Here is a 13,931-nt window from a genome sequence, read left to right as displayed (position 1 = left end):
TACTGTTTAAACCTTACCTGCAAACCCCCAAATGTTTTCTGGAGCAACACCATGTCCTGCATGGTTCCATTTAGTGTATATCATAGACAGGGCAATATGACAATACTGTATCATTACTGGTTAAATCCTACTGATATGATAAACTATACATTTTTGAGCATAGTGTGGATATTGGCAATATTCCAAACTCTCTGGAGAAATGCAGGATTTCAAAGAGCATACATAGTCCTGTTTTATTGGCTGTAGTGCACCAAATGTGGACTTGAAATTAGAGATGCCCCGTCCCAAACCAGCGGATCAGGACTGGGGCCGATCCAAGCATATTTGAATGGATCCGGAATCGACTATTTTAATCTCTATTAATTAAAACTATTTAATTCAGTTCATCTGGCGTTCTCAAAGCACCATTAACAGCCCAGCCGGCTGCAGCAGTGCGGACGCTCTCAGAAGGTAAATAAAGGAGTAGAGGTTCTGCAGTGTGGAGCTATTTTACAGTGGAACCTGAAAACAGACCATAATATCTGACCCTTATGAAACTATCACTGAAACGCTCTGTTTTACCAGCGGGAGAACCGCACGTCTTTCTCTGTTCTTAAACCAGCACTGAAGAACCCATTCAGAACCGAGTGGAGGCTAACACTAATGCTAATACACACAAGCTATAGAAACCCAAACCACACACACAGCTCATTTAGCCACTATAAACCAGTTATTACACACCAGTAGACCAACAGCAACATATATCAGGCCAGAGTGTGATTAGACTGCAGTGTTTAAGGAGCTGGGAGGAGCTGATTGGTCAGGGAGGAGAGTCAGACTGGATTATAAGTTATATGGTCATTTTAAGAAAAGTCTCGATTGTGTGGTTGTTAATTGGATAACTGGATCAGGACATTCCTTAAAGATCATTGTGAAGTATCGTCATTATATTATTTTTGCCACAGTGCCCACCCGTATGATATATATATATATATATATATATATATATATATGGTATTTGTGCATGACATTAAAACCAGGTAAAAGTGACAGGAGGAAACATTAACCGTTACGTCGGTATGACTGCACCTGTCTAGGGGTAGGATATCTTATGCAGCAAGTTATTGAACAGAGGTTCGTGGCAACAGTGAGTTTTAGTTGAAGCTGAAGTGTAAAAATAGCAGTAAAAATAGTCCAGAGTAAGAAGCTGAGCCACTCTGACATGGGCAGAATTGTGATGGCGAGATGACAAAGAGAGAGTCAAAGCCTCTCCAAAACATCAGGCAGGTCTTGTGGAGTGTTGTCCAAAAAAGGACAACCAGCGAACCGACGACAACATCATGAGCAAGACAGGTGGTTTTAATGTTATGGCGGACTGGTGTACACTGTTACATGTTTTGCTATATAATTTGTTAAACTCTAAATACATGTTCCATTGCATTTGGGCTTGTTTTGACTGTTAGCCTCAGGCCCAATATTATGGGCTATTTTACAGCAACACTGCTGTAATTTGCTGATTCTCTAAGAGTACAATTTGACAGTCTGTGTGTGTGTGTGTGTGAGAGAGAGAGAGAGAGAGAGAGAGAGAGAGAGAGAGAGAGAGAGAGAGAGAGAGAGAGAGAGAGAGAGAGAGAGAGCGAGCGAGCATGTCCTTACCTAAATAAACACAAAAGTACTGTATTATTAGGCCTCTATATCTACAGTGTAAAAAGGTAAGGAACTGACCAGTGCTCCATTTTGTTCTGACCTGTTTAGGGACACTATGTTGGGTGTGGAATGCAGAATTAATGGAAACAATAAAATATCTTTTCTACTTGGAGCAAACGATTCCAGGGTCCTGTTTAGTCGACTGTCAGAGAAAACTCTACTGTACAGTTACTTCTTTGTCCGCATAAACTATTTAAATGTACCCTGAAGATCCTTAAGATCCACCTGTGTACCTTAACAGGAGCCCACATTCACATCCCCAAGGGAAGGAACTGAAAATAATTGTTCAAAAAATAAAAAACAGGATGTGAAAACATAAAAAAGGAAATCACAATGAAGCACAATTTAGGTTTTGAGGGTGACAACATATGTACCCAAAAAAGTACAGTTTAGCATTTGTTTTACTTAAAGTAAAATAATACATCGAAATTAACCACAATCTTTGGGGCACCATGTCCCAGAGGTCCCAAGTTTGAATCCAGAGCCATGTTGCTTTGCCATCAGTGGCCGGAGTCCGAGAGAGCACAATTAGCCATGCTCTCTCCAGGTGGGTAGATGGTGCTTTTCCCCCTCATCACTCTTAAACAATGTTGGCCGGCACAGGAGTCTCTTAGCTGATGAGGTGGAGCTGGGGACCGGACATTTTCCTCAGAGTGTGTTGGCTGCCCGGCAATGCCACATCAGCGGCAGTTCAAAAAGAGACAGTGGCTGACTTTGGGTGTGTTGAAGAGGACGTGTTAACCCCGCAACACTCCAAGGTTTATTACACACTAAGGTGTATTAATCAGTAACTACAGGGACTTCTGCACAGACTGGTGAGGCTATTCTTAGGCAAGAGAAGTTTGTAAAAACACTGGACCATAGGCTTTTTAAGGGGTTCAAATTCTCACCCTCCTAGTGTTGAAGTGGCAGAATCAAATCCAGGTAAAAAAAAAAAATATATACAATAAAATATATATATAAAATTAAAAAAAAGTATATATTATATGTATATTCCAGTTCATGCTCGAATTGTGGCCGCAGGCAAAATGTAGGCTAATAACAATGCAGTCCTATCCTCCAAATCAAATGATGCAAATCCACACTCCTAGGAATACACTGACAAACTCCCAGTGCATACCAGCCTGTTATAGGCAATCCAGTACTAAAACGTACATAGCATGCATAATTAAGGACATCATAGAGGTCTATGTTTAGAGCTTATTATTACTATGCCCTTGGTTTAACCCTAACCCTAATAAATGGGTATTAACTATAAACAGGGAAAATTAAAGATCACCCTCATAACCATCAAGCTGTCATCTCAGCTACTGTGTTAAGGACAGGTTTTTAATATGAAACATGCCAATCAAACCAAATTTCTGCTTTCAGTAAAAGATAAAAAAACTTGCTGAAAAGACGGCAGCGACAACACAAGGAGGAGGAGGATGAGGAGGAGGAGGAGCTCGCTTGCCTAAATTGCTTCTGTGAACTCGGCAGGGCTCTGGGAAAAAAAGGAAATTTTGTGTGAAATTTAATAAAGTGAAATTGGCGTACGATTACTCAGCACTTTGCCTCCAGATTAGCCTCCCTCCCTCCTACCCTTCAAATTGCACAAGTCACTTTCAAAGTGATACAACATAGTGACATAATTACATTGTTCAAGGTGAGGCGCGGCAGAAATGGCCTTTTGCTGACACAAGGCGATTTTCCACAACATGCAAATTTACAGACAGCTCACTTATAAGCTAGCACTATTCAGAGACATAACTCACGGTGAGAAGTCCCCTTCCCAAACCAAAAGGAGGCTAATTGCTGATCCACAATCAAAATATAGGGGTTACTGTGACACCATGACATCAGGCGGCGGCCGATTTACAACCCTCATCACAAAGAAGCTCTGTTGGTCCAATGTCAAACTGCTGTGTATTTGAGCTTAAAGGATCTCCAAATGTACATGCAAAAATAAATAAATAAATAAATAAATAAATAGCACCAGCTCAGAATAGCAAGGTCATGTGGTCAGGTCTTCTAGCTTATAGATCTACTGAAGCTCAAGCGTACCCTGGGGGCACATTGCTATGATAGTCCTGGATTCCCAGTTTCCCATTAGGGTCGGTGCGGAACTTTAGGAGAGGTCACGATCAAAGCAAAACACGGCCGCTGTGTGTGTTTAATACCACGAAAGCCAAACCTATTTACAGCACTGAATGGAAAGCCTACAGAATGGTACCGCCAGTCCCTTCAAAACATGGCCCATCTATAATTCATCACAATTCATTTACTATAGCAGGGCTGTTAGCTTGGTCCAGAAATATTCAAGTGCATTTGAAATACTCAAGAATGCATCACAACAGTAAACAGCAACAGCAGTCACTGTCACAGTCACTGTGTTTTCACTCTTTGATAAAATTGGGCCAATAGAAATGAAAAAAGAAAATGAAAGAAATTTTTTTTTACTTCCATTAAAGGCTAAGAAAGAGATACAAGGTTTTAACCCAATTTAATGAATATCCAAATAACAAATTTGATCTGTGCCTCCCTACAGTGCAGAGGTCTACATTTTTTAAATCAAAAAATTGACTGAACGAAAGTTGGATTTTGACCTTTGGAAACGTGAAGAGTCTTTTTCCCGGTAAATGAGGGGTGACGGTTCTCCTGCTCAGTGCTATATATGATCACAGGTCTGGTAAAAGTGTACTCATTACAAAAGGTCTCGGGGGTTCACCAAGTTTGGCTTTTGCGTGCAAAGACACTATAGGCTTCTCCTCTAGCCTGAGAAGTTTCTGTAGCAGTTGAACAATGAGTATGGTTGGTCTGGAAGCTCAGGCTAGAGTTACCTGGGATAATACAGGTTTGGGATGAGTGGAGGTCACCTGAGCTTCAACCGGCTCCGCAGGTTCAAGTGTTACCTTAATTATTTTAACTTTCAATAATATTTGACAGTTGTCATCAAGCACTAAAGCTTAATGTAGAAACATAACAAATGAAAGCACAGGTGAGCGTCACTTGCCATCATTTCAACCTTTGAAAGAAGAAATTTAATAATTAAATAAATATTAATTAAATAATGTTCACATTTGCTACATTATTTACATTTACAAATCATGATAAATTAACATTGTGGGTCTTGGTTATGGATGACAAAGTGAAGCATTTCTGTGTAAAAATACTATATCTCGATTTTTTTTTTAACATATAATCACAGACTAAAAACATCAGCAGCGACCAATTCTTATAAACCACTATTTACATCCCCTCTCATACTGAACAGTGAGATTTTTATTCAACATCCTGCTGCACTTCATCTTTTAATCAATTAAACCAGTCTAATTACACTGTTAGTAATGAAACCTGCAGCTGATCAGTGTTTATTAAGCATTAAACAGTATTGAGGATAAAAAAGCAGATGATAAAATTTATAATTTATTTATAACAAAATATCTTCATATTGTCATATACTTCATATTTAAATATATATATATATATATATATATATATATATATATATATATATATATATATATATATATATATAGAGAGAGAGAGAGAGAGAGAGATTTTTTAACAGCCAAGTTTCTAACCAGTGGAAAACGATTTTGTTGTGATTCTAGCTGAATCCCTGCTGCATGCCTGGCAAAGTGAAATGTTTTGTTTGTTATGAGTTAGAAATGTTGCAGGAGTGTACTTTTTAAATTAATACATGATGGCACTGTAGGGCATTGATCACGAGGGACCCACATCCTGTATAACTTGCATGGCAAATGTGAACATGAGCAACCTACCAAGTGTGAACAATGCAAAGCTCTAATTTAACAAGTTACAAATCAGGTTTGTAACTTAAGTGCGAAATCGGCTTCACACTGCTCTTCATTCACTGTTGCAGTATTTTGGTAATTAAATAATTAAGACATAATTGGACAGAATTTCACTTAAATACATAAATTATGAATTTCACTCAAATCTAATTTCTTTTATTGTTACACCACCAATTCAGTGCTTAGGAAGTCACCTAGATCACATCCTACACACAACACTTTTTTAGATATGCATTTGTTCTTTAAAATGCTACTGCTAGCTCTATTCAACATATTCAATGATTTACACTACATGTTCAAATGTGTGTGGACTAATAAATGCATTCAGCTAATTTAAGTCGCCCCCATTGCTGACACAGATGTGTGAATGTACACACACACACACACAGCTTGTCTAGTCCCTGTGGGGAAGTATTACCAATAGAATAGGACTCTCTGGAGTAGATAAACATGAACCTGTTGGCGCCATGCCTAATACCAGGTGTGGGCTAGGAGTACAGCACTGTACCCCTGTACATTTGGGATGAGTTGGGAAGTTGGAGATAAGGGGAGATGGTGATCATCCAGCATCCTGGATCCAGCAACGCTCAAATCCTCACAGCAATCCTATCCCCCAAAATCTAGTAGAAAGCCTCCTTCCCCAGACAGTAGAGACAGTTACTCCAACAAAAGCAGGACAGAATCTTTTGTAATACCCTTGATGTCCAAAGAAACAAATGAATTAGCAGGTGTCCCAACACTTTTGTCCATATAGGTTGTCTGCAGGTTGAACACAACACACTGAAATAAGGCCATTGTTCTGTATTAACACTACATAAGAAGTACATCTATGAGTCATGAATTATAAATAAACCTGACCTGCTAATGAGAAGCACTGATGAGGGGAAATTCTGGGGATAGAAGGTAGTCATAATAGCCTGGCGATGTGAACAAGACCAGTCTGCAAATATAGATTTTGTCTCATGTTACCTCTTCTGGTCATGGAGCTTTTAAGCTCAGTATGCACTGCCTTCTTCTGGCACAGACAGAGCCCAAATCCTCCTGCTTTTAAGATGAATTAGTCCCGCAAGAACACAAGAATTTAAGGCAGGAAACGAAGAGAAAAATATAGGAAAAACGCTCTGATCCGTGTTACGAAACGCAAGCTAAGGGCTGGTGTTATGAAAAGATTAGCATCTACAGTATTTGCTGTGGGGATTGGTGTCTCCTGTAAGGACAAACTATTAGTCTAATTCCAAAGGAAAACAACATTTTATGACAGGTTCAGAGCAACAGCCAAAAACATGGAAAATTCCCTCAACATCTTCAGATATCATTAGCTTTCCTCAGTTTGTTTGTTTTACTCCTAACAGATTTCCCTTCGGAGAACTCCAGCTCCAAGATTTAGCAGACTTGGAAAATGGGAATGCTTTAAGAGTATAACTGAATTCCGTTAAACGACAGCTATTCCGAAAGTACGTCCAGTACATTAACAATAAGGGTCAATATGGTGGCAGCCTATACAGCACACACACTGCACTGCATAAATATAGCTTTATGTTTTCAAGTCTTTCTGAAAACCTTGGAGCACTTGAACGCACCCTGAATGTCATGTCCATGTCTCACGTTTTACTTCGCAGAGGAGATTAGTGAACGGTGCTTTGACGCATGGTGTGGCATACATCAAACCCACATATTGATAAACACCTAAACAGCTCTGAATTTAGAGTGAATGCATATGTATGCTCACAACACATCGGCCGGCCGGTCGATAAAATGCTCCAGCGCGTTCCAGTGCTTTAATATTTATGATAACAGCTAAATTAAGTAAAAGCCTTAAAATGCTGGGAGCTAGCATAATTGACAATTCCACTGAAAGTACAGGAGGAGTTTGTCAATATTCATTTTCTGGATCCAGAAGAAGCGTCCCAACTAGGTCATTTATCCCCCACAGCTGGGATCAAGCTCTCTGCTGCAAAATCGACCCCTACCTGACCCCTCGGGGCATGCAACCGTGGCATCGACCTTTCACCCTTAAAAGCAGATGACCTCAGCAGATGAGCATCTTAGGCCAGTGTCTCTCAGACATTACTCACTTCAGCCACAAATCAAGGTGACATGAACTAAATCATTTATTACTGCATGCTTCAAATATATGTATTTATTAAAATAAATAAAAAATAAATAAATATAGTAATTTATACATAAATATATTAGTTATTAATAAATAAATAATATATATGAAAAATCAAATGACAGCACTCACCTTTTTTCTTCAAGAAAGCTTTTCTGGTCGCCAAGGGACTCTGAAGAACTTTGGGGTTCTGCAAGAACTTCACTGCTGTGGCGATCTGTACAAGGAGGAAACAAGCTTAAGTGTTCTAGGCTAAGATGCTCAAATCAGCACTGATCTGTAATTAGGGCTGGGCGATCTAACTGTCTGTATCAATATCACGATAAATTGCATTAAAATATACAATACTTTTCCGTGCATATCATGTGCTTCAAGAAATATAACCAACTGCATGTTTTATTACAGAAACTGTTATTAAATAATTTATAAGAGTTTATATTGATACCATATTGCCACTGGGTTCCCCCTACAGCTGCGGAGTGTAATTCTCTTCTACACCAATGTCGTAAAATACAAATCTGTCTACTAACTCAATTACTGAATGACGCAATTACTAATGCGTTCTAGGTAAAGAAAGTGTGGGCTTTAGGGCTGTGACGATAATCATATTGCTCCAAAACTGCAGTTATGTGTTGCCTCCACGGTGTTGAGCTCATTATCGTCATCACCATAGTTATTATTTATTTATAAAAATGGATAGTAATTTAGCTTTCTGTCTTTCTGACAGCAGTTGCTCGCTCTGAGTCTACATGTCTACGATCTACCTGCTTAAAAGCAAGGTTTGAGTCAGCCAGACCTGAACGTGTTCTGTGGTGAGCAGATTGTTATCATGCTAACTACACCAAGGCTACGCAGCGTCTCTCTCCTGATTCAGAGGAGTTCAGTGTTAATGCAGGATGAGGAAAAAAAACACAGAACTGATGCAAAAACACAGAACCATCCGCGCTACTTGCGCAGTTCACACTACTCCCAGCAACGGGTAATATCATATACTGTGGTACAAGAGACAATATAGAGATGGTATGATGATGCTTTGGGCTTACCCAGTGGTCCTGTTACAACCATGAAATTTTAGCTGGCAGTGAATTAATTTTATTGCCAAGTTACTTTTTAGCTGTCAATACTTAGTAGCTCCCAATTGACAACAGAATCAGCTTGAACTAAAATAAATAAATAAATAAATAAATAAACAAAACAAAACATACATTACCCACAATTACCTTCCATTACCTAACTGAGTTATCATCAGTTAGACGTTGCATAACAACTAATAACACATTCAATTCACATATATATTACACATAATACAGAAAGATGAAGAACCAGAGTTCTATATGCGTTCATAGGTTCCTCACATTAACACTAAAGTTCTTCAGGGAATCAAAGCAGTTCTTCTATGGCACTTCTTAAAGAACCCTTTGTAGAACCTCTCATTTCTCAGAGCAAACCTGGACCTGGAAGTCTGCTCTACAACAAAAGCAATCTACAGTAAAGAGTACCAGGAAAAAACTGTGCTCATAAAGGCATTAGAAACGCACTAGAAAAGTGGAATCCTTCTTGCATAGATGATTACTGTGCATTGTCTTATAGCTTATAGTCCGAGCTACATCATCAGGCAATAGCAGGAACTTTAGAGAAACTACCCTACGCTGTAGAGGCCAGACCACCAAACCACTTTAGAGATAAATCTGGGAAATGAGTGAATCAGCAGTTATAAAATTATCCCATCAAGGTTTGCTGAATAAATGGGGTATGGAGTTTAATTTGCCATTATCCTCTTTAAGACAAACTCCAAGCCTTAAGTGTGCAGGGACTGGAAATCTATACTTAATGCTGAAGTGCCCATCTGTATCTAATAACTGCAGAATACCTGGCTGAAAACTTCAGCGATTCTTTAAGAAGAAAATGCATCGTGATCAAATCAGCAAGGCTGCATGTTGTAATGACGGCGTGTTAATGCACTAGAAAATTAAATATCATCAGGACACGTGTAGTTGTAAGTGCAGCGGGGTGTTGATCGATTCCATCATGTTTTCCTCCGAGATGCTCCTTCATTTGCCACTTTGGCATGCTTTCCGCAAGAATTAAAAAAAAAAAGGTCTCCTTCTTTAGACAGCATTATAACATAAATGTGAAGTGGGGTCTCTAAAGTGGAGCTTTTAAAGAACAGATAAACATGAAATAACATCAGGAGATAGGTGGAAACGCACACTCAAGACCAGAGCTGAGCTGTCTCGTTATCGCACCTGCGGTCCCTGTGATTCAATTGTAAAAGTCATCCCTCTAATAGGTTGAAAGGTTTTGATTACTGCTCTTTTTTTTCTTTAAGCGGCAAAAGATAAAAAGTGATTGAGCGCACTGTCTGCGGTAATTCATTTTAGGTAATGCATTGCATATACTAAAGACCTGTTCCAATTCAAAAGTATTGCATTTTGAAAACGGGGCCGAGGACAACGTATAACGGTAAGGCGGGCTGAGTGTCCGCGTAACTCCTCCAAGACAAATCGAGACGGAGTGCAACAGGGACACAATTCTCCTATCAAAACTCATCATATTGATTTCAGCTTAGCGTCTCTTTCCGTGCCGGGTGCTGGGGGGTAAGGGGTTGAGGGGGGTTGTATGGGGTGTAAGCGAAACAAAGGCTAAAGCAAAAATAATGGAGATTTACAGCACAGGGTCCGATGCAGACCACGAAAATGCCTGAATTTCCTGAGTAAAAATATGACTGTATCCATTTACAACGCAATAACCACATTCCCCAAATCTGAATCAAAACATGCGCTCGTACCGGAGGCCACCGAACCCTGCTCTCTCCGTCATACCACTTACAGTGCATAGGGGTTACACTAAACGTGTGGTCATTCCTGTAGCTCTGTTCACCAAAGATGTCCTGAACTCAGTCACCCGAAACTTGCACTCTGATAGGCAGATAACAGAGCTTGTGTGTGTGTGTGTGTGTGTGTGTGTGTGTGTGTGTGTGTGTGTGTGGTGAAAACCCCAACGGATGTTTGAGGAGCGCAGTTACAGTAAAAACACAAAAACGACATGTTTCAGAAGTACACAAACGGTCTGCTTTGAAGCTTTTTCAAATGTGAAATGATTCAGTGAGTGACGTCACATTAGATCACAGCTCACGGTGTTCTGCACCGCATACTGTGACGATGGTAAAGTAAAGCCTGCCTCAGTCCAGACTTCTTTACCTTCTTCAAATCCAAGGTAAACCTCTTGAAGATGGTTCTTAAAAAAGATCCTTTGGAAAATGGGTTTACAGGTCACAGAAAAGGTTCCACAAACCCGTCTGTGGATGTCTTTCCACAAAAAGGGTCCTAGAAACCCGTTTTCAGTACTTTCATTCTTTTTTACATCTGGAATTTAATTAGATTTGCACATAAATAAATAAATGCATTAATAAATAGTTAACACCTGGTGTTAGAATCATGTTTTAAACATGGTCTGCTTACAAAGTTTATATGTATATGCTTTATAAAATTGACATAGCAAGCTTCTTTTTGTGGGATGGGTAAGTGATGAGGCAAGTTCTCTAAAACTGGGAAGAGGGTTTCATAGAAAAAAGCTTTGAAAATGTATTCTATGAAGGGATTCAACTCTTTATATTTTTATTTATAAACAGATTCTTTTGTACCACCCCATTAATGGCCTTTGTATAATAAAGTAGGAGTGATTCACATTAGGGAAGCGATGACTTTGTAATATGTTTCCATTTATGTGCATTTGGACTAATTCCTAATTTGTTTTTATTCTCTTATGTAAAGGATTCTTCACCTGATGAAATTGTTCTTCAAATACAAGATGACCTCTGGTAGAAACTTCTTTATAAAGAGAAATCTTACAAAAATTGGTTCTACATGGTACTGAAAAGGATATTTATTAGATAATGTTTCCAACATGATTCTTTTTATACATAACCTGCTTAAAAGTAACCATATACATACTATGTGCAATTTGCATAGTATCAAGTTTAAGATCAATGAAAGTGGTTGGGGGGGGGGTCTGCTTTTACGGACCTGACAGACCAGACTTTTCACTCTCTGGTACTTACAGGATTCTTTGCATGGTTAAATGGTTATTCAAATAAATAAAGAGAACCTGTTGTCTTTTCTGATCTGGGATTTGATAGCTGATTTTAAGATAATTTAGCATGATACAAAGAATAAATAACAAAGGGGGGAAACTGGAAAGAAAGTTTCATAGGAACAACGTTCGCATATTCTCACTGTCCAAAAAAAACATGCATCTCCAAAAGGGCAGATTTACAGGAGGAGGGAAAAAAACTTCTTAACTTGCAATGGAAGTCAGTGTTAAAATATTTGAATCCAAGTCATTTTAGGGCATTTCTATTAGTCCATTTATCCAGAATTCTAGCTGCTACAGGGTTCAAACGATGAAGAAAACTAAAAACGGATATACATGGTTATCATTGGACAGCAGCGATATGCATTCTTTACTTGGCTTAAAATAAAATAAAAAAAAAATAATAATAAAAAAACAGCTTTAAAACTCATTAAAGGAATTTACATAATGAAATATGCCACATTAGGGCAGTTATGAGGAACTTAATAAACAACTAAGTTTTAGACTTATTCTCTTATTAGACCTATTCTCTTGTATAGAGCTGAAAGATTTCAGTTGTTTGTCTGAATTTAACTTGACAAATGAAACCCTGGCTATAGAAATAGGCCGTGGAATTTCTTCTTGCCAGATTTACAGACTTAAAAGCTCTCTTTCTTCAACTGAAACATGATCCTTGTTGCACCTGAGACTACCGTTTACTTCTGCAGACGACGGACACATCCCAGCCTCCTTGTAAACACTTGTGTAAAAGATGAAACCCAAAGTGGGATAACAAATGAGGCAGATGTCCATTTATTTTCTCAGAGTGTTGCATCTGATCTACAGGGAGAAGAAAAGTGCTTTTCTTTGCAGATGACATAGCTGCTTTATGCAAGTTCCACTCAGACATCTCAATCAATTATAACCACATTGCGCAGATTTTAGTCTTGTCTAGTTATTGACTTATAGATCACCCCCCTTGTAGTGTAAGGTAGTCGCGCACAATTGTGCTTTTAAAGGGGGGGAGCTGTATCTCGGTAAGTCAGTAACAAGGCGCATTTGCTTCGGCAAGCCAAATATTAACCTAAATTAAAAAGGTGGCTGCATGTTGCTTTGCTGAATACCAGTAAATACTCTTTGTTAATAACCATTATTTTCTAGTGTTTCTTGTAAGGCTAAAATTGCTAATGCACTGAAAGTGCTCCCTGTTCTAACCAATAATCTTTACAAATGAGATAAATGATCAAGTGTCAGGCGCAACTTAAAAAGTGGCGAAAACTCAATCACACTGGCCAAGCCGCATTAAGCCGCACGCCCCGAGACACCATGCCACGATGAACCTGATGACTGGACCTCACAAATCATACAGCCATCTTATTGAGTTTGGATTGGACAACGGTTTAATAGAGCACTTTCCTTCACACTTACCTTAAATTTAGAGGAAGAAGAGCTACCCCTTATTATAATGCCATCTGATCCGTGAGCCGCCATCACGGTTCTTGCTTTTACAGGGATGTTCTGGTGCTTTTACATGAAACAAACCTGTTTATTTACAACAGTGTTTTCAAGGCGGTGGCTGGGATCTAGATTTTCAGACGAATCGCATCGTTTAAGGGGTGGCTTTAGACCCTAGACAAATCTAGGAAGATTAGTAAGATTTTCTTTAAAAGAGAAGAAACCTCATCTCTGGAGTTTTTGGGTCTGGAGGTCTTAGGATGGCACACACCCTAGTGGGGCAATGAAGAAGCAACTCTTCTAAAAATTCTTCTAAAAATGACGCTACATAACACTATAAATGGTTCCACTGTTAGAAGTCAAAGAATCTGTGGTCAGTCATTTTTTTACAAAAAACATTTTTAAGTATTTTTTGGCATTTAATTACCTTTTACAAGAAAATAACAACATAATACATAATGAAAACAAACAAACAATAAATAAACTTTTTTTTACTCTTTTACATAGTCCACTTTTAAATAACCTGTTTTCTTACTTGTATATTTTGCTGTAATTTGTATAATAACTTTGGTATGTTGGTTTATCAAACAAACTAGAAAGGGGGTTACCATAGGGAAAAGTTTGCATATGTATTCTTTGGGTGGTTTCAAGTTTTGTTTTTTTTTACAATTTAATTTGGTTGTCTTAAGATTCTCTGCACAACTCACTGAAGGCCTTTGAGCACAGTGTGAGAGAGTGACTTGAGAGCAGTAATTCATTTCTAGGAATAAGAAATCAGTAAAGGAACTTAATAAACTAGCTGAAAATAC

General features: G+C 38.6%; 1 protein-coding gene across 1 annotated transcript in view; it reads right to left on the bottom strand.

Annotated features, from left to right (window-relative positions):
• The window catches only part of pex14 (peroxisomal biogenesis factor 14), a 100,286-nt gene that overhangs the window by 45,567 nt on the left and 40,788 nt on the right, over nucleotides 1-13,931 (bottom strand). The window contains exon 3 of the mRNA XM_072696547.1: nucleotides 7,729-7,813. Coding sequence (XP_072552648.1) covers nucleotides 7,729-7,813 — 85 coding nt within the window. The remainder of the gene's footprint in view (nucleotides 1-7,728; nucleotides 7,814-13,931) is intronic.

This window comes from Salminus brasiliensis, chromosome 14, assembly GCF_030463535.1.
Source record: "Salminus brasiliensis chromosome 14, fSalBra1.hap2, whole genome shotgun sequence".
In the NCBI taxonomy this organism is placed as follows: domain Eukaryota; kingdom Metazoa; phylum Chordata; class Actinopteri; order Characiformes; family Bryconidae; genus Salminus; species Salminus brasiliensis.
The sequence above is the reverse complement of the archived record's forward strand: the minus strand, read 5'-3'. Positions and strand labels throughout refer to the sequence as shown.